The 21,452-nt window shown below is 40.3% G+C and overlaps 1 protein-coding gene across 6 annotated transcripts; it reads right to left on the bottom strand.

Annotated features, from left to right (window-relative positions):
* Positions 1–316: 316 nt before the first annotated feature.
* On the bottom strand, positions 317–20,257 carry pacsin2 (protein kinase C and casein kinase substrate in neurons 2). 6 transcript variants are annotated; one of them, XM_037981199.1, is made up of 13 exons: positions 20,101–20,252; positions 16,502–16,659; positions 13,259–13,350; positions 12,827–12,983; positions 12,355–12,590; positions 10,990–11,145; positions 10,716–10,891; positions 10,493–10,613; positions 9,724–9,771; positions 7,283–7,413; positions 4,662–4,799; positions 3,504–3,685; positions 317–2,015 (listed from the first exon to the last, which is right to left on the bottom strand). In XM_037981199.1, the coding sequence occupies exons 3-13, from the start codon at positions 13,313–13,315 to the stop codon at positions 1,903–1,905; spliced, it is 1,515 nt and encodes a 504-aa protein (XP_037837127.1). In that variant the 5' UTR covers positions 13,316–13,350; positions 16,502–16,659; positions 20,101–20,252; the 3' UTR covers positions 317–1,902. The 6 variants fall into 6 exon arrangements, with proteins under 6 accessions (XP_037837127.1, XP_037837126.1, XP_037837125.1 ...); XM_037981198.1 differs by having other exon boundaries at positions 16,518–16,659; XM_037981197.1 differs by lacking the exon at positions 16,502–16,659 and having other exon boundaries at positions 20,101–20,257.
* Between the last annotated feature and the right edge of the window lie 1,195 nt (positions 20,258–21,452).

Below are 21,452 nucleotides of genomic sequence, written 5' to 3'. Positions count from 1 at the left end.
TGCAATAATCATTTAAGCTGTTAAATCATGTCAGTATATATGTATGCATTAAAATCTTTTAGTTAAAGAAAAATATAATATAATGAACATTTATGTGGTTTCTAATTCAATTATTTCAAGAATATGGAAACAGGGTTTTACATATACGATAACTAAGAACAAAACTGAAATTGAATTTATAGTTTCCACATGCATCAGCAGGCGTACATTATCTCCTGTACACTTAATACATATTGTACGATTTTTAACAAATAAAGGGCTCATTTGAGATTCAGGAGCTTAAGAGAAAAAAAAAGACAAACATCTGGGCTCAGTGTCAATGTTTTGCTGAATAAATCCATTTATTATGCTGTGAGACAACATTTACAAACATTTAATGTGCAAGTACAGCTGTTGCTGCCTACTGACAGCAGCACGCCCTGAAAACATGGCAAAATGTCTTTTTTTTTTATCCGATCTTAGACAAAGTCGTCATCAAAACGAATACATCAGGTAATAATTAGAGCTTGTGAAAGAGCTACGGTTCATCTCAGAAGAGAAAACAATCAAAATGTGATTGAGTTATAGGGGGAAAAAAAGATCTATTGATTTGCGTCTTCGGTTTTAAGAGGAAACAAAGTCTTATTCATATGGTATTAGTTATATGAATGCAAATGGCCCTCTGCGAAGAAAATCTTATTTACAAATTTAAACAAAATGACCTCAACACGTATTTATCATAAAAATTTAGGTAATGTACAATTATATTTTCAATCACAGCATTCTAAGAAAAGTAGAAAAAAAAAAGCACTTGTGGATTTATAAATTAACAAACATCGATTTCTAACAGAGCGTCCTTTTGTTGCTGAGCAATTCCGTTTAACCCAGGCATGTAGTTACGTGCACGTACGCACCCTTTTTCTTGCCTGTGCTTTGCTTTATTTTGTTTTTTTTTAATTTGCTAAAATCAGTACTACACTAAAAAACAAAAACTATACTAAAATATAGTTTCATCATTTGATCAGAAGTGTGAGAGCTAGAACCGAGTCGAACAGAAACATTCAGTGCTGCGTCAAAAAGGTTAGCGGTTAAAAAATAATAATAATAATCCTACAACAACAAGAAACACAAAACGAGAGAAAACGGTGTGACCGTTTCAGGAGGGGGAAACAAATCAGTGGTTGCAGATTTATAACATCAGTAAAAGTGAACAATCAAAAGGCTGAAAAAAAAAAAAAAATACAATCATTGAGTATACATTCATGTGTACTGGCTTGATAGAAACTACTGCTGAAGATGACCAATAGCTCGTTATCATTCTTTTAATAGGCAGAAAAACTTAAATCAAAACGGTGAAAGGGATGACAGAAAGTCTTAAGCGCTCGTTTAATCGACAATCTTTACATAAGGGCTTTTGTACATATTAAAAAAAGTACTTAAACATTAATAAACTGAACTATTTTTTGAACTAGTAGCTAATTCTGGTTATAAAAACGTAATCTCCCTTAATGAATTACAAATATTAAGGCTGCATATGACGTTCCTAGGCAGGTTGTCAGACTCATCCCAGTGTTTTGTTTTACCGACACATACACACACACAAACATTTCGCTTTTCTGTAACAGCATAAATGATTTAAAGTAACATATCTTAAACAACATATCTGTGATCCGCCTGGAAATATCTGATAACTCGAGGTTCCTCCCACTTTTGCAGTTTTGTTTGTAAGATGCTCAATGTCGGATGTAACAATATTTCATGTGGTCCTTAAACAATCTGCAACACTTTTTTTCCCCTCTCTGTCATACTCCCACTTTAATCCAGACAGAATAATTCAAGCTGAGCCCCCTTCTGTGTCCTTTTGCACTGACAAAAAAAAAAAAAAAAAAATTCTTTCACATTTATATCATCAGGGATAATTCCTTATTGGACGTCTTCTACGTAATTAGCAGGATAAAGACCCATCTGTCCGTTCTTGAGGCGGCCTTTGCACCAACCCTGCTCGTCCTCTTCACCGATTTTGGTAAATTCATCACCTGGAAAAGGTTAAACGAAACGCATATGAATATTGGTGATTTTCAAGACACTTCTATACAATCCTAAGAGATTAGAACACTAATCAAACTGGGGCGTGCAGGGTTGCAAAACTTTGAAATGCATGAGCTGATTCTCATGCAGATTAGTCCCACTCCCTTACCCCCCAGAGGATCGTTAGGGTCTTTGTCAACTTGGTCCTCATGAGACCAGTTTTGGTCACATGCAGGTGTGAAACTGACTGCGATCCATAGCAGTTTTTTAAGTTTTGGAGAGCTGAAAATCAAGGCCCCCTGCCTTGTTTTTTTTATTTTTATTTTACTGTAAATAGTTTCTTTCAGACCTTTTCAAACAATCTATATTCTGTCTAAAATATGAACATTACTGTCCTCAAGGGATGTCCCTAATCCTTGAGATGAGAGACAGGTTGTTTTGTTTCTCCTACATGAAACAACCAACTTTAAACAGAGAAGGAAACCTCAGGTTTTCGCTTTGGGTCTGAGGCTTTGTCTGCACTGACACACTATTGTGTACCGATTGTATATAGAAATGCTCTCGCCTCCACGGGAACACAGAATAAGACACAAACGCTGTAGTAACTATGCCAGGCCTGTGTGGCGCTGCCATGAATATACACCAGAAACAGGAAGAAAAAAAAGACAAGAATGGTGAATACAAGAGGAAAAACTAAACTCTTTTTGTGGACTGACGGTGAAGTCGAACTTCTACTTTGTGTCTGGGATTTGTGTCCATTTAAATACAGGGACATAATGGACAATTTCAGGGACAGTATTCAGCGAGGGACAACAGGAAAAAAGGATTTATCTGACAGTCTTCAAACATCAGGTTAAACTTTTTATACACAAGTGCTGATAAAACCATTTTTTAATGTATAATTGATATTAAGTCGTTTTTTTTAGAGTGTTTTTTCATGCATTGACGGTTCAATAAAGTGCTAAAAACCTTTTTGATCTTTCTGATTGTTTGGGGGAATATTTAAGGCGGTGTTATTCCTCAGCCTTCTCTGCTCACTGAAGTAATGCAGTAAATGAAGGTTTTGCTGTAGTTGAGCAACTGGAATCTGCAACACAAACCCAAGCATGTTTTCTGTCACTGTTATGTCTGTCACGTTTGGGGTCATGGGTCAGGCAGGAGGTGGGACTGTGATGTCATTGTTTTCAGAAAGGTGCGTTTAGGCTGTCCACATTGGAAAAGCAACGGTGGCTAAAAAATACAGTTTTTAGAGTTTCTAAAACACAGTGTCAGTGCAGATGCAATGCTGAAACGATAAAAAGCCTTTGTATAGTCACAAAACACTGCCCCCATGTGGACAGGGCCTAAATCTTTGCCACCCTGCACATTCCAGCTCCATTTGAGGAAGACTCTTGGATGAGAAACAACACAGAAAGAAGTCCAGTCGTTCCTTTTTTTTTAAATTAAACTCTTAAGTTTTGCCATGTCCTGGAAATCACTACATCTGTTTTACATACCTGCTTTAAAACTTAACTCATCCTGCTCCTGTCCTTCATAGTCGTAAAGGGCTTTGACGGGAACAGACACGACCGGAGACTCGGGTTCCTCCTCAAAAGGATTACCATCACCGTTGGTGGAGAAAGGGTTACCGGTCGTGTCTTCATCTGACCAGTCTGGAGTCTTTTCTGCACTGCTGACACTGAACAGACAGACAAAACCCTAAATTAACATATGGTAGTAGTTGCTTTGTTTTCCAGAGCCTCATGTGTGTTTGAGAAAACTCAACAAGCTACGGTGTAACAGCTCAAAGTTAGCAGTGAGATAAATACACCATCCCTGTCATGAAGATATTTTTGTTTTAACTCAGCCCAAACTAGTATAAATCGAAATGCATTCATTCGAGTATTTGGCTGAAGCGTGATAAAATAATTCGAAAATCTCATTCATGCCACTTTAGAGATCAAAAGCATCTAAATAAAAATAAATAAATAAAAATGCATACAATGCTGAAGTGAAGCGAGGCAAGAAAACAAGAAAAATACCAACAGAACACGACAACATTTCATACATGTACGTGAAGAAACGGCAACATAAAACCAAGCAGGACAAATCATCAAAGTGACTGCATGATTGGAGTTTTACTTTGAATGGCCAGCAGAGGGAGCCACCTAAACAGAAAGAACACGGACACAGCTGGGAAAAAACGTACATGTACATCAGCACAGAAGTTTTACAGTCAGACTGATAAGCAGCTAAAAAACTACTGTTTGATAATGCATGTTGACAAATGAATGAATATGAATTTACATTGCCAATTGCAAAAACCCTAAATGATCAACGTGCGTGCAGTTACGCCGGTAATCAGATCTGACTGCAAGATGAAAATGTTTCCCACTGTGGAGCCATACGCTTCCGTACGCATGATATTTAATGTTCTGCAAGACGTACAAATGGTTATGAGTGAAGGACAGACACACAGTGACTCTGTGAGGTGCCATTCAGAGCAGAGCAGCACAACGACCTGCAACCTGATGAAAACGGGCACAACAGAGAAGGGAGGCAAGTCACCAAGAAACACAAGAGGCGCGGCACGAGCCTATGGAGTAAAGAAGAAATGGAAAAAAAAAAGGGGCAAGGAGGCTGCAGGTGGGCGGAGTTTTCTCCTGTTCACCAACGTTTTTATTTCTTCTTTCGTCACAGTGACGTGGTTTTCTGTGGACTGCTGCTGCTCCTCGGCCATCTCGTCTTCCTCGTCCTCCTCGTCTTCAAACGGGTTAGTGCCCACTGGCGCTGTTTTAGTAGGTACAGTCAGGCTGACGACATGGAACACAGTGAGAGATGGGTTGTTGACATGCACGCACATTAAAACACACAAGAGGTGCCGTCGCCCGCGGGGTTGGCGACCGAACCCAACGAGCGATCGAAAGCATCCGTTAAAACCCGCTGGGATGATGACTCGAGGTCTCGACCCTACTCATGCACTACATCTAGAATCTGAGGTTAATACTGGAAATGGGTTTTTCTAACTTTAGAGCCACATGCAGTGCATTAATCCAGCCACCTTCTGACAGATGCAAACAAATTAAAAACAGAGCAACCAGGAAGCACTGGAGTCAAAATCAAAATGTTAGAGAAAGGACTGTGGCGATTTCCCTGAAAAAACAAACTGCTGGTTTGTAGCTTCTTATTACCTGGCTCAGAGCTAATAAATGAGGTTGCATAGTGCGATCAGCAGGTGGCAGAGTAGGGCATGTCGCACAAACAAGACGTACTTAAACTTTGAGCAAAACGACAGAATAAGCAGGGGTCTTGATCATATACGTTGCAAAAACTGAAAACTAATTATTAAAAATTGGTTGTTTTTAATCTCTAGAAGCAAACAGAGCAGTTCTGTCGCGTGTTTAAGACGTCAGAGCTGACATTCTTTAAAATATGCAGAAAAACAATTAAACTCAGCTGCGGTCGCAAATAACATTAAGCCTTTTCTCACAGCTTTTAGTTCTCTGGACATATGGGGAAAAAGATTTTTAAAATTCACACTTTTTACCCAAATATTTCAGATACTGTTATCTTAAATAGGCAGCAGTAACTTCTCATGACACTCACAGCTGACAAGGAGATGTTTTTCCTCTGAAACCAACGTCCTGCTGATATTTCACACCCAACAGCAGTACCCAGAAGTAGGTGAGGCTCAGCAAATGGTAAATTGTGCCTCTGACTGAATCACTGACCCACTAATTATTGTATCAACTCAAAGCGACAATAAGCATGAGCAACAGCATTAAGATATTGCGTAAAGTCAAACAAAACATATTTAATACTTACGTTTTTGTGCCCTACAATTAACACCAAGCGTCAACAACACACAGAGCAGCGTTTAATTGTCACCTTCAGACTAATTAGCTGGAAAAAGCAGTTTATTTTCTACTGCTGTGACTTTTGCTGCTCCGGAGAGCAAAACGAACAAAAGGCCTGAACCAGCATAACAGGAAGCACTCGGTTTCTGCTCCTTGTTTACAGAACTATCGAACCGTGCATATCGGCAGCTATCAGTCAGCCCTCCGGAGTGTGAAGCGGAGAAATGTGAGCACCTTTGTTGACAGGGCCATGCCATGCTCGCTCAGATGAGGCTGTGGCCGTTATTACACCAAACACTGCTTCAGTGGGAGTCTGGCACAATGTAACTTCGGAGCGTTTAAGTCAACAAACAGATTAGGCCTTTAATTATAAAGAGCTCAGAAAGCTGTATCACCGCCTTGTCTAGTGGGGGTTTATAATCATTTTGATCTACGCTTTGGACTTGAAAAGGAAAACATAGCAAGCTAAAAAAAAACGCATGCACGCAATGACTGTAAATGCTGGTGAAAGGAGGGGCACGCGAATGAGTAAAGTTTCTAAAGTTTAGAGGTTAAATCCTTTCCATGCCTGTCATTCCCTCCGTCAACTCCTCTTCACACACTTGTGATTCCTGTACACACACTACGTCCTACAGATGTCTGAATAGCACTATTTTTTAATAAACTTGTATAAAAACAAAGCCTCAAACACAGAATCCTCTTTAAAAAAAATCCACCTCTGTAATCACAGCATTCAAGTGTTACAACTTCATCAGTTGTGCCAATTTTCATTGACTTGATATTAGTGTGACATCCTTAGTGCCGTTGCCACAACAATCCAGACGAATGTCTTTGCGAGGACAACATTCTTATCTTATCGGCTTTGAAAGATTACATGAAGTTATTAAAAAACTGCCAATCAAATCTCAAACGGCTTTAAGTCTCGATAAGAATTTAATATTCTAATTTATCCTTTGAAATTATTGAAGTTAAGCGTGAATTATGATTTAGAAAAATAAGAAAATATTTTACTGAACTATTTTTTGTGAGATTTAAAATTAAAAACTCTGAACAGGAACAAGTAGCTATAGAAAGTGGACGGCTTAAAATCCTCCTAATCTCTTTTTAATAATAGAAAAAACAGCTTCTAGTACAGATGTTTAGCTTAAAAACCAATAATCCCTTTCCTTTAAACCTTCCCGTGCTGATAAATAACACTCTTGAAGGTCTCTGTGTGTGTGTGTGTGTGTGTGAGAAATATTTCCACATTAGTTTTGGCAGGATTCCCGCTATGTGACCGCAGACTTCTGACCCAGGGGGACAACTTTTTCCCCAACACAAACAAAATGTTTGCCGTTGCCATGAGAACGGCCGCTTAACGACGCGTCATGCCTGCAGCCTCTCTTATGTAAGATGCATCGGCCTTTAAAGAAGGATGTCCTGTGTGGTCAGATATGTACCTGCTGCTGGACTTTGTGGGCTGAGCAGGCTGCTCTGATCCAGTCTGGCTGATTCCTGTCAGCGTGACACCCTCCGATGGTTTCTTCTTTTCCCGTCGGCTGAGCGTTCGGTTCAGGTCTACGGACCAGTCCTGGAAGACAAACACGCGTACACGTCACAGTCAGTACCTGGACCCGACACTGCAAGGAGGAGCTCGTTTGAAAACGTGCCTCAAAACCAGAAGAGGGTGAACATCACATGTGCACAGTAGTACACACTTCACAAAGTCCTAAATCAGCGGCACATTCTTCAATCCGTGACACTGACTGGATTGTAAAACTGCTCCCATGCACATAGATGGGGAAAAAAAAAAAAGAGATCGTAAACTGTTTTCATCGTGTTAGAAGAAGAAAGAAATTTGCCCACAGCCATATATATATCAGCATATCAGAGAGTGGAGCGAGAGACAGAAAGTCCAATCAAATACCAGCTGATCTCTATCAGAGGTCACTAAATCTATAAATTTAGCTGTAGCTGCTTAAATCTGAGATATAAACGTCAATAAGCTTTTAAATAAGAAATTTAAGAGCTTAATTGAATAGCAGCAAATAACAGATTTTATCATTATCGCTTGCTGTTTTGGCCCGTGTCTATGTGTGTTCATTTATCGGTTTGTTAGCAAAATATCTCATGAACTAGAGCAGTGATTCCCAACCCTGGTCCTCGAGGAACACTATCCTGCATGTTTTAGTTGTTTCCCTGCTTTGACACACCTGATTTGAAGGAGGGAGTGATTAACAGGCTTCTGCAGACAGAAAGGACCTGCTGAAAAGCAGGGAAACAATGAAAACGTGCAGGATAGTGTTCCTCGAGGACCAGGGTTGGGAACCGCTGAACTAGAGGATGGATTTTAATAAAACTCAGAAAATAGTCACCTTGACAAATGATTAACATTTGGAGTCAATCCCAACAGGATGGGTGCCCCAGCTGAGCCACCGTAGCAAATTAAAAAGGGCTACAATTCAGTCAATTTTAAAGAGTTAAAATTTGCCGTGGTAGTAGCTGAGAGTCACGCCCAACTTATATTGTGAGTTTGAGAGCATATAGATAGTACAAGATCTGTTTTCAAAACGTTGCCATCAACTACTGGAGTCAAATGTGTCCTTAGGAACCTAAAAATGGCTGAAACACAGCCAGTTCTACAGATAATGAGCTAAAATCTGGTGTGGTAGTAGCTGAGCATCATTCCTAAACATCCTCTGAGCACTAACCGTGGAGCATTTTTGCTTAAAACTTGGACAACTATTGAAGTCAACTCTGCCCGTCTGTTAGCAACATATCCGATGATTTTAATGAAAGTAACAGTTGGATGTAAATCTACAACTCGTTAACTTTTTGAGTAAACCCAATCCAAGATGGCTGCCACAGCTAGTCGATCTTAGCAAACACCAAAACGGCTTAGTCGGATTTACAGATACTGAGCTAAAATCTGATGAGGTAGTAGCTGAGAGTCATTAACAAACACTCCAAGTGCTCACAGATCTCACAACATCACATGAGATTGTGCGCATTGTCGTTTACAAAGGTTTGATCGAAACGGCTTTAACTCCGTCCCAGATCATCACAAAATGATTTTAGTTTGAAACTCTGCTGCGAAAGGCGGCAGGCGATACGTATTCCTTCAAGGAATACTAGGCCTTTATTTCTTTAATGATAATGCCATCAGATAACTATCTTCATGTCCTTTATAATCTGTAGAAGACATACCGAACTAATAAAAACGAACTCAGTACACTTTAGTGCAGGGGTGTCCAATCCTGGTCCTCGAGGGCCACCATCCTGCATGTTTTACTTGTTTCTCTGCTCCAACACTCCTGAATTGAACCAATGGCTGATTAACAGGCTTCTGCAGAACATGAAGAGGTAATTTAACCACTGAATCAGGTGTGTTGGAGCAGAGAAACAAGTAACACATGCAGGATAGTGGCCCTCCAGGACCAGGATTGGAGACCCCTGCTTTAGTGGTTATTTAGGACCAGTGGTTTATCAGAACTTTTTCAGAACAAAACAACCTTCTGTTTGGATCGCAACAAGAGGCTCAATCACACGAAGTGACGCAGTTCACATGAACAGAAATAACAACTTGGAGGAACTCAAAATCCAAATTTAAAAGTTAAAAACGCCTTTCTCGCAATTTTGACATCCAGGAAGCTGTGGTAAAAGCCCTGTTATAACCAAAGGAAACGGAAGATGATGTGAAACACGTTGCACAAGGCTTTTCTGAAATGCGCATGGTGTGGTCATGAATACTGAATATTTACCCAAATTAGCATTCTCTATGTACATTATACAAAAAACTAAACACATATTAATGGCGGCAGTAAAGTGTGAAAGTGTTAGTAGGTCTGTAGGCCCCCCCCATGGCTGCTGTGAGAGAACAGCCCTCTCATGCAGAACTCACTAAAATGGACCTTCTCTTAAAGGAGCGAGGCTCTGACCAGTCCAAATTCTGCCAGACATGAGGAAAGGGAAGCAAGCGGAGTTAGGGTTAATGAGGATGACAACAGTCCACTTCTGCAGCTGTAGAACCATCAACTTTAAAAAAAAAAAAAAAACACATCTAAAAGCTTGTGGGGGTGTTAAACACAAACACATTGCACTCAGTTAATCCAAAATGCAAAAGATGAATCAGCTAAAACCATCAAAATCTGAAAGAACACTTAATAGTTCAATAAATTGAAGCAAATCAAACACACAGCTTTCCTAATTTTTCTTCCGTGGTTTTTTTTAATTTTTTTATGTCATTTCCTACTGGGGAAAAGTCATAAATTACATTCCTCTCAAAGCCACTGTCACCACCGAGGACAGATTTACCTCCACCTTCAGAGCCAAACAAAACATCTCAACGATAAAAAATGAGAAAAGGATGTAACCCCTGCTAAGAAAGCAAAAAGCTATGTTGATGCTGCTCTTGAAAACTTTTATTCCCCTTTCAACATTTTAAAAGGATCAATTCTAATTGGTGGTTTTGAGAGTTGGTCCTAAAAGTTGACATGCTCTGAATCTCTGCTTACATGGACTCATTAATTCCTTCTTATGTACTCTATTTAATAATAAATGTGGATTGCAGCTGTTCATCTTTCTCTGAAACACAGAAAAATTAGAGCTCTTTTTGTGACCTTCTTAAAAACTGTTCCGTTTCATTAAGAACCCAAGTTGTGGTACAGTACCTCGAACTGGGGCCAGTTCATTGGCATGCCGGGGCCGTGATTGGACCGGAACCATTTCAGGTCCTCCTCGACATCAGTAGCAGAGATCGTGTCGTCCAGCGTGTGATAAACTGTCTGGAATCTACAAGGACAACAGCCCAGGAGAAGCATTGTTTTAAGAATCAGACTTGTTTCCCCCCCCCCATTAATAAGATGTGACACCTGGACGATGTGTCTGTCTGACCTGGGGTTGGTCGAGAGGTCCAGGTGCTGCTTAACCTCTAAAAGCAGCTCTTTGAAAAAGCGAATCCGTTTGTCTTCAAACTGCTGCGTCTGCTCAAACACCTGCTCCATGTTCTCCATATACTGAGGGTTCAGCTTGTTGAGCTCTTCAAGACTCTTCTTATAGCGTTCTTCAGCCTAATAAAGTAAGGAGTAAACCAAACAACTTAGAAGGAAAATACCTTTAGGTAATTTAAACAAACCCGCTTCAGTAGCTGCGCTGCAGGAGGCTCTACCTTCTGCACCTCCTGCTGACATTTCTCCAGCTTTTCCTGCAGTTTCTTCTGGGTCTCGGGGTTGTTGTTGCTCTCCAGTTTGCTGTTGTTTTCCCTGCTGGCTGCCAACTTCTCTTCTTTGCAGGCCGAGTGGTAAGCTTTCTTCATCGTCTCAACCTGCAGGATTCAATCGGTGAATAAAAAAGAAACGTTAGAGCAGATTGGAGGAAGCACAGATACAGCTGTCAAACCTGGAGGAGACGACTGATGAAATTACACACTTTCTAGGTTAGGCTTTATTTAAGTCGGCGTTATCCTGCTCGTTTATTTAATTTACTGGTCTTAAACAGCTAGTTCCAAATTTAACGAGAAATTTGACGTTACTGCATGGGTTCATGTTCAAATGTGCAGGGAGGAAATAATTGTGATGCCTGCCAAGTCTTCTATGATTCATTTATTATTATTCTTGATTGACTTTGTGCTGTTTAAACTCCAACGGATAAGAATTAGGGAAGGACACTCGATGGTGGTTTTATTTGATCAATGTCTTGGGCAAACTAAGGTGTGACTTGGGATGAACCCAGAGCAGCCATGTCCCACATAGCAAACAATTTAGACACTAGTTGTACTCTAACAGGAAGTTAAGCTTTAGTGAAAAACAGCGTGATGGCAAACCTGTCCCGATCAGAAGGTTTGTGTCTTTTATCAACACACTGCCTATATTTCTCATCCAGTTTATTAGCCTAATTTCCTATTTGCTTCTTATCAGCCTTTCTTATCCGCCTGGTAAAGCAATAAATCAGTAAGACTACAAACTGTTTTTGTTCTGCCTGTGTTTAACCACAGACCAGAATGCCTCTGTCCCCTGTTACGTCACAGACACAGGAAATGAGGGAAAGACCTTTTGTCTGCAACATGATCAGCCTATGCACACGCACATAGAGGAATGCAAAAACTGACAAGTAAACAGGCTGCTGAATGAGCACAGTAGTAAATAATACATTGACCCGATTTTGAACTAAGAGGGGCTCGTTTCCCTGCGAGCCTTCGCAGTTTCCTTCCTTTTTATTGACTCAAAATGAAACGGGTCGACAGGTTGGCACGGCGAGGCTCAGGCCTGACAGTGATGTCTAGTTTAACATCAGCAGCGAAGAGTTACTGCTCTCCTTTGCGGTTGTTGTTTAGGAAGTAGGTTGCCATGGGGAGAAAACAATGTTGAGTCAGGGAAATGCAATCATGAGAACTGAGGGGTAAAATGTACAGTAACAGGTGTAATCAGTGAAATGTAAAATTAACCAGCTTGTTGTAATAAGTCCAACCTGTTTGTGAGATTTATGACACATTATCAAAGGTTCAAATACTCTATAAGAAGTCTGGAATGTCCACCTCTTTCAGTTTCTTGGCCCAAGGTTTCTGAGCCTTGCGGAAGCCGTCCTCCGTTTCCTTTGTTTCCTTGAAGCCACCGATCATCTGTTTGTGGTAGGAGTCTTTCTGCCAGTTCTTCAGCTTCTCGTAGTCTTCACTCATCAGTGCCGCTTTCACCTCGATGTGGAGCTCGCTGACCTTCTCTGCCTCGGTGCACAGGGCAGTCCACGCTCGCTCCAATGAACCATACTGAGGGCCTACAGGAAGAGTTATTTATCTGTAAGTATAGCTTTGACCGTTTTCCTATCAATAACAACACATTAGTAGAATTCAGATATTCTGCACAATGTTGTGGCTTTAACAGAGTTTCACTGAAAGCAGATCACAATCACACAGACTTTCTAAATAAAGTATTTTATTTTCAATATAAAAACTAGGGATTTAAATATTTAAACTACCTGTCAGTGTCAGGCACAGGTTTTTATGTTCCTACCTTTCTCTATAAGTTGCCGCCAGCGCTTTCCCCATTCTGTGAGCTGCTGTGCGTAGCCCTTCTCGATACGAGCCCGCTCGTGAATACAGCTCATCAGTTCGTTACAGAGCCGATTGCCATCATCTACACGCTTCACCGTACGTTTGTAGTTGCCAACCTGAGCACCAACAACAGACCAGACAGACGGATGATGGGTAAAAGGATCAGACTGCGTTTCTTTTCTATTCCTTCTGGAAGATATTAACTCATTTCTGAATGCCAAACTAAGCAACGGCAGCACAGATGAAAACGCAACTGCTGGTATTCGTGAGCTCCTTCGGTTTTGGAGCAGAGCTGCAAATGTTAGCTCAACGTTGCAGGAACTGGCTTTCCAAATGGAAAAAAAAGGAGAAAAAAAAAGGGATCTCTACTGAGAAGCAGTCGGTGTCTCACCTCCCAGAAGCTATCACTGGAGACATCAATCATGGAGTCATCATAGGCGCCCGACATCGCTGCTGCCAAAAATTACACACAGTGTGCTGGGCCTGAAAAACAACAGAAACAAAACCCAATTCCATCTCAATGCATCTGAAATAGACAAAACAATACTTCAACAGTATCAAATTTTAAAATAGTAACACATTTTTCTACATTTACAGTGAAATTATTACTTCATGTAAACTGAGCTTCTTTTATAGGAATGTTATGAAAAGTTAATAATAAATGGGATATAAACATAAGAAGATAAAACACAGAGTAAAACATATATAAAACATAACATTACAGTTTTCTCTGCATTAATAAAGTTCAGCCTGAATAGGAATATTTAGGCTTTCAGTTTCTGACACCTGTGTGCTCAACTTGTAACATGAAACAAGCAGCTGAAAGACAAGAAGGTTCTGATCTATTTAAGGATTAAAAACACAACAAACTGAAGCCGCGGCGGTTTGTGGCAGCACACAAAGCCTCGACTCTGACAGAGATAGAGAAAAGGAGACAGTCGAGGACACTCAGCAGGCAGCTTCCGTTTCCTCCAGACTCCTCCAACAGTCGGTTCTCTGTTACCCTCTCCCCTCACATCCATCATTTAAAGCTCGACACCCCCCCACACACATCCAAACACTCCCTCGTTCTTATTCACCCCCTCAGTTTTCTCATCCATCCTCTCCTCTCTACAGCCTTCAGACCAAGTCTCAAATGATCTGCATCAAGACGCAAAATGACTTGAACAGCTTGAGATCATCCTTTAGGTTGCAATTTACATCCAACAAACAAGGAAAAAAAAGGTACGGAACAAAACAAAAGCAATAATTACTGAGCAGAAATATTCCTTAATAATTTTAGCAATAATCAGGCCGGATAATATATAACCCATGTCTCCCAACTGAAGTTCAAAAAAAGAAAAAGAAATACTTTGTTGTCTCTTTCCCCAGAGGTTTAAAAACTCAATGAATTTTCCAACTTTAAGGCCAGCTTTGCAAAAATTATTGTCTCCAATCTCTTTTTTTTTTAGATTTATAGTTATTAAAGTAAATAAAAAAATAAAGAAAACATGGTCTTAACACTGTAACACTGCTCTGGTTTTTTCTCAAAGTATTCATGTATTTGAGATATTACAAAAGTATTCACACCTAAAGTAAGTTGACATTCAATTAGTCACCAAAATAAAAAGAAAGTAGAATTTATCTAACATGTTATTAAATTACACCATCTTTCATTCAGACTTGAGTCAACTTGTGACTGAATCGGAGGAACGGTTTTTGGTGCCAAGTGGGATCACACAGAGCTTCTTTCAGCGGAGTGGGACAGCGAAAAGACGAAGGCTACTTCCCTGTGTGTGCACGTCTTCATCAATAGTCGGTGGCCCGTGCCCTCGGAGCGGTTCGTGGACAGAGGACGGCTTTGTGGTTACCGCAGCCCGGGGGAGGCGAAATGGACAATTATCCCTTCAGCTGTTTGAATCTAAAGTCGGGTCAGTCAGACAGCGAAAGGTACAAACGAGCCGAGAGCAGAAGAGTCGCCTCCGTTTTAAGAACGGCTGAGTGGATTTTCACGCGTCGATTACGACAGTAATAATATTTCTGATCAATTTCAAATTATGATCAACTTTGTATAGGGAGAGTAAAGTCTGAAGGATAAAGAGGTGAGCATTTGTGAGATTTAACATGTAACAAGAGGAAATAAATCTACACTGTGTCCACAAAAAGCTCACCTGTCAGTTTGGAAGTCACTGTTATGTCCCTGTTCTTTCTGCTTTTTTTCACTAATAAATCTGCAAGAAAAATTAGAAATTCAAGGGAGACAATGACCTTCTTAATGGTTGCTGTGTACGTGGACATCAAATGCTGAAGAGCAAAAATTTCCACTGACAACCACGCCAGGATTCGGACGAGAAAGTAAACAAGACGAGAAGGGCACACGCCTGAACTTTTTCAGCATAAACAATGAGGTGACGTAAATAACATTTAAACTATACGTTACATGTTAAAATACATAACAAAACTACAGAGCTAATATCATTGAAAGGAGTGGAATTATGTTTAAAAGTTAAATGTTAAACGGAGCACTGCGTAGCAAAGAAAAAAAGAAAACGTTCTTGGAATTCCTTCAATACAAAAGCGCTCCTTCTTTGTACTAATATAATCAACAGCAAAGGGAAACAAATGCCTGCACACCCCTGATTATGTTCGACACAGTGGGACCGTTTTAAACAATTGAATGCAGCCTGACCCGCAATAACTGTAAACAATGCTGTTGACAGAGCTGCGGTCTGAAGTCCGCCCGGTCCAGAACTCTGCAGGGAAATGCTGGAAAGATCAACACTATTTATTCCTACACACAACAAAAAGAAGACGAAAACACTTGGCAGTTCAGAGAATATAAGAGGATGGTCAAGGAGATAACAGAGTCTCGATGCAACAAATGGATGATTTCTTCAAGGCTCTAGAAACTTGGCTGTGCACTGTTTAAGATTACTTAATCTTAAGGCTTACTTAATCAAGCACAACAATGATATTCACCAAACGTCGATAAGGAACCGTACGTTTAAGCACGATGGAATTTGGTTGCTGACAACAGTCTTAAGATAGACGTCGTGAACAAATGAATTCCTCTCCTCAGGGCAGAAACTGAGCCTTGGCTTGTTGTGCAAAAACTCCCATGCTGTGACCAAAGATGCACCGAAACGCACACGGACCAGACAGACCGCTGCTTTAAAACGGAACCAGAGTTTACGAATCAGATAAAAGCCAGACACTAATCTTCATGAACGATTCATCAGATGCACCGTTATTTTAACGGTGCTGACGGGCAGATACACAAACCCTGCTCTCATGAGCCGAAGGTCACACAACACTAAGAGTAAAAATGTCTTTGCGTTGGTTTTAATAGTTGTAACCACCGTCAGACGTTCAGACTTTAATCATGCAGCATGTTAACCAATTTAATCTATTCTATTTTTACTGCATCAGTGCTGAGCAGACAGCGAAGCAAACTAAAAGACAACACTTGTGTTGTCTTTTAAAGCCACAACAGCTGTCAGAATGAGGGATTTTTCAATGTTTTTGATTTGAAGTATTGGTAAATGAGCATTGTCTGTGATAAAAATAACAACTAAATACGAGTCCTTTACTACCAAAAGTCATCATTTGTATTAAATGAGTGAAATCAGAGTCATGTTTTGTTGCCAACAATTACCGAGTGGTTTGTTTACATTTGAACGTTGATAGTTCACTTCGGACAGCCTCGGCAGAAGCTCGGAGTCAGAGGGAGAACGATGGAGTCAGAGACACCAGGTGGAAAATGAAACCGTGAAGGTCTTCTCTCTTCTTCCGTAAAGAAACGGCAACTAAAAGCTGCGAGGGCAAGAGTCGACAGAAGAGTCATTTTGGAGGGGAGGAAACCAAGCCGAGGAGAGCGTTAAAGCAAACCTTGGGGCTAAGATCAGATGCAAATGAGCTAATATTTCAAACAACTGCTCGCAGAGTTTAGCTGTAAACGAAGCTGAGGAATATTTGTCTTTTTCTAACCCAGATGACTTTAAGTTACATCACCCCCTCCAACCATTCAATAACGTAAAAATTGTAAGAAGAATAAAAGTTCAAACAAAAACCTTAAAACATCTCATATTTTGACAGCTATTATGGCTTTAAATGAGGGGATTAATACTAAGAAATTTATTTGGTAGCTGTGAGAAAAGAAAATACTATAGATTTAGTGATTTCTATAAATCAGTTCTTTATAAACAGAACAATTTACTTAATACTAATAGAGTGAAAAAGACAAATATTCTTAAATGTAAATATTTTAAATCTAAAGCCAAATGAAGGGGTGTTCCTAAAAGCTTCACTAAGGAGCAACGATGCTACAAATAAAGGAAAACATTGAGTTTTTTGCCTTTACATTTGTCATCATTTCCAGTATTTTCCTAGAAACGAGCCCTAACTTCTAGTATTACAACAAGCCTACTTAGAGTTAAAAATATAGAAAGGCTCATTGGTTTTGAAGAATAATTTGGAGAGCAGCAGCTGCCAGCCCCTGGTGCCAGACTTGACCCGGAGACGAGAAGCAAAGAGAAAAGGCAACATCAGATGATCCTCGTGTGTCATAAAACACAAAATAAAGCTTACTATAGAGCCGAGAGAGTGAAGAGCTGAGTCACGACGAGCTGCAGACACAAGATGACCTCAGCGACATGTGCGACGAGCGCAAAATAGATTCAGAGCAGCAAGAAAAGCAGCAGCTGTGTATGAGAGCATTAATACCCACGAGCTGCCAACAGACTGCCGCTTCACTCTATGTTTATGTTTCTCAAGCGCTCTGGGCTTTTTTTTATGCAAAAAGAAGAAGAAAAAAAAAACCAAAATAGCTCCATGAATATAGCCGAAAAGCAGGAAACACCAGGATATACAAGAAGAATGGATGAGAACACAGACAGCTGACAGGCACAAACATGTCAGGCACGAGGCTGTTTGTGGGAAAAACAGGACCACAGCAACAGCAAACAGAGCAAAAAAACCCCACCTTCTTATAAACAGACCACAACAACGCAGGGTTACGTTTATGTCATGACAGACTGGTTTTTTTTTTATTCTGATTTTTACCACAAAACACAAGCTGAAAGTAGAAACCGGCCCGTCGATTGAGACAAAACCCTTTATAAACAGCGTGCAGGACGGATATCGCAGAATAAGCAAATGATGGGGAGAAGAAAAAAGTCCAGTTTGTGAGTTTTCCTGAGGGATGCTGTGCTTCATTTAGTTCCCTGACAGATATTCAGACTTCCCTTTGTCCAAATGACAAGAACCCACACCAATAAGTTAAACTACCTTTGTCCTTTCTTTAAAAATCAGGTTAAGTAGGTTTTGTTTGCTTCTGATCAAACTAATGGATAGTCTTGGTTGGAACCTGTTACGAGAATTGAGGCTTTTATTAGTCATCTGTGGTAATAAAGGAAATCTATTTTGGTTTTGGTGGCTTTTTGTTTTTGTTTTGCAAACCCCAACTACAATAAAAGAGATCACATTAGGGGCTGCCACAACATAAAAAAAGCACTATTGAAGCCAAGCTAAAAAAAACCCACTAAGCTTAGTGTAACTGCTAATCAGTACTGAATTAACTGATTATTTGAGGCACTTTACATGGTTAGTAACAAAATTTGCTGTCTTTTGTTGTATAAAAAGATGACACTGATCAGACACTGATTCAACTCAACAGGGCTTTGCAAGAAACAAAAATATTTGTTTTTTTTGTGTTTTTCTCGTGCATGTGAGCATTAATATTCAGAGTATTAAGTGCATACATATGCCAAAGTGTTTGATTTCCATCCAGGGTCAGTCAGTCACCTCTGGCCTCCTTCCTTCAGCTCAACAGCTGCACATGACCGCTGATCTCACAGGAACACAGCCTTTCAAATGTTTACAGACGCCAACCCACCCGGAGCTTATACAGCTCGTATAATAGGCTCAAAATATCTGCGATGAAACAAGTGGTCCGCCGACATCGGGTCAACCACAGACTCAACACGGCAGACCGGTTCGGCTGCTGAAGCCCTTCTTGTTCCACAACCAGGGAAAAACAATGGTTGTTCCACACTTTCAGGCACTTTCCACAAACCACGCCAAGAAGAACATAATGGAGGGAAACACAATATTACATTGAAGGGGAAAGGGTGATCCCGGCATCACCGACGAGCAGTGTGAGACTTCTTCCTGTGTCAGCCCCTCTCTTGCTGGCTTACGCTTGGCGTTTTAGAGCTGCAGACGTCTCGAGGCATCGTTGCGAACACAATCCACCTGCAAGCTGCTTCGAAAAGCCCTCTTTGAACGGCGTCAAGCGTGGAAACGAGGCAAGACCTCCAGCCTCGACTGGAGCACGCTCGGTTTGGTTTCGCACGGCCTCCACGAAAAAGAGGAACTTGTTCTTTTCACTACAGCTTCACCCTGACAACAATCCCACAAATAAAACACTGATCTTAATAGTTCCCTGGAAGAGTCACTGCACATGTCTAAATCCTGCAGCTGCATGGTGAGTGATCAGTTCCACTGATTCAGGATCATACCAGGACCATGACTGTCAGCTTTAAAACAGGCCAGGCTCCCTGCTACCCTGCTGTACCTGAGCTTTAACCCTGAAAGCACCTGTTTTATCACCTAAATGATACGTACAGTACTGCAGTCAAGACTGGACTTGGCAACCTGCTGTCACTGCGCAAATTTGGGCACAGACTGAGCTGATTGACCTTGGTTAAGTCCTGTAATGACGGGGCTGATGCTGCTAAGCCCATTGCAAATGTTCAGATTTTGCAATGTTGTGAGAACAGCATGATATGCCATGAACCAGGGGGGTTATCTTTACTTGCGAAACGTGCCCCGCCCTTTGTCACTCCGAGCAACTAAACACTACTATCTCTCTGCAAAATTAAAGATAGCTGAAGTGACAAAAAAAGTAGGACTTAACTTGGTTTATATCAGCTGAAAGGTCCGGCTTTTAGTGAACGCCGATTTAATAATCCGAAACACCCACAGCATGAGAAGTCAATGGAGAACAATATTAACTTTCAGTTGTATTTTATCATCCAGTTTATGTTTCCCGCTAATAACAGTGCTATTAAATCTAAATGCCTGACTCAAGTCGAGCTTTTTATTGTAAATTAACCTCTTTCCAGTCAGCTCGTAAGTTGCTTCAGTTAGCCCCCGCTGTTAGCTCCAAAAGATGTTAGCGAAGTAGCCACAGCCCCAACAGCAAAAAAAAAGTTGGAACAATAATTAAACATAAAAGTCTCCGTATGTACTCACCTCGAGTGGGTTTGTCGCTATTTTTTAAAAACCAAACAAAAAAACAATAACTTGGATTTAATTAAAGAGGCGTTCGCCCTTCGTGGTGCCCAAGTTTCAAATCTTTTCGGAGTATATCTGCTCAGCGGTGGCACCGAGGACTGACTGACGGTGCGACACAACTTTTGGTTACTCCGGCTGAGGCCGTCCACATCCGGTCCAGGATTTTCAACATAAAACTATCAGATGAAACATTTACAGTATTTATTACTAGTATTTTTATTTATTTATTTATTTTTTTATTTATTAGTATTTCTCTCTATCATCAGCTTGTAAATTATTTTTCTTTGTCATAAATTTGATCACAATTCATTAAAACAGCTAAAAAAATACATCAACAAAAATCTAAGCATACAGCTACCAATGTTTACCTTTAAAACAAAACTAAAATATAGAAAAAGATCACATACATATATTAAAGCAGACTTGATGTTACTCGGATGCACATTATCTCATTAACTTTTCATAGCTGCAAGTTTATTCACAATAGCTTTGATCGGTCCTGTTTTGATGCTCTTAGTTGCTTTTTTCCCCCCACAATGTCCCAAATTAAGTCCAGTCTTCACTATCCATACCTAAACCACCTACTGCAGGTCTACTGCAACCACTGAGGGAGTTAAAAGGAGTTACTTCTGGACGGAGGCTTGGAATGATGAAAAACAAGAGAGCTTCGAGCTTTTATTTTGAAATTTCCAATAGTGGCGAAAGCAAATTCGATAAACTTTATGCAAAATTTAAAGAGACTCGCCTACTGACGTAACATGCATGAAAACTTTTTTTTTTCTTTATCAACTGGCTGTTTCCAGTCCGGGTTGGGGGCCTTCAAAGATCCGGAAGGGGTTTCCACAAGTAGGCAACAGAACTACACATAACCTGAACCTTAAGCTGTTTTGACCACAGCTGAGGCATTTCTAAAGTCTTATTCTGAACAAAATATAAATTACATTAACAACTAAATCAGTTTGAGCCTTTTAATAGATTTTATTTCTAAATTAAAATCAAAGTAACTTATTATGAAGCCTTCTCCCCGTGTAGTGTGATCTCAGGCTATTCAGTGTTCGCTTCATTTGCTTCATATCTATTCTTTTATCGAATCTTTGAACATCACGATGAAGGACAAGAACATTCTTACCATGCAAGCGCAGATTTAGCAAACAAACATGACCCGCTAAAGCAGTCGATGCCCCGAGGCCACAAAGGTGACAGAGTCCACGTAAAGTGTTAAACACCACAACAGACAAGGCGCGATGTTCGCTGTTCGCCAACATGGTGTAAACATAAAGCGCCTTGAAAACGACCTCGTAAGTTTGTCC

The sequence above is a fragment of the Kryptolebias marmoratus genome, linkage group LG18 (genome assembly GCF_001649575.2).
Source record: "Kryptolebias marmoratus isolate JLee-2015 linkage group LG18, ASM164957v2, whole genome shotgun sequence".
NCBI lineage: Eukaryota > Metazoa > Chordata > Actinopteri > Cyprinodontiformes > Rivulidae > Kryptolebias > Kryptolebias marmoratus.
Note: the sequence above shows the minus strand (reverse complement) of the source record. Positions and strands in the feature narration are given on the sequence as shown.

Excerpts from the sequence above, each read along its gene's own strand:
- pacsin2 (XM_037981197.1), bottom strand. The coding sequence starts at position 13,315 with ATGTCGGGCGCCTATGATGACTCCATGATTGATGTCTCCAGTGATAGC. Across the intron at positions 12,984-13,258 it reads CCAGTGATAGCTTCTGGGAG|GTTGGCAACTACAAACGTAC; the intron begins GTGAGACACCGA and ends GTTGGTGCTCAG. Across the intron at positions 10,892-10,989 it reads GTCAGCAGGAGGTGCAGAAG|GCTGAAGAACGCTATAAGAA; the intron begins GTAGAGCCTCCT and ends TTACTTTATTAG.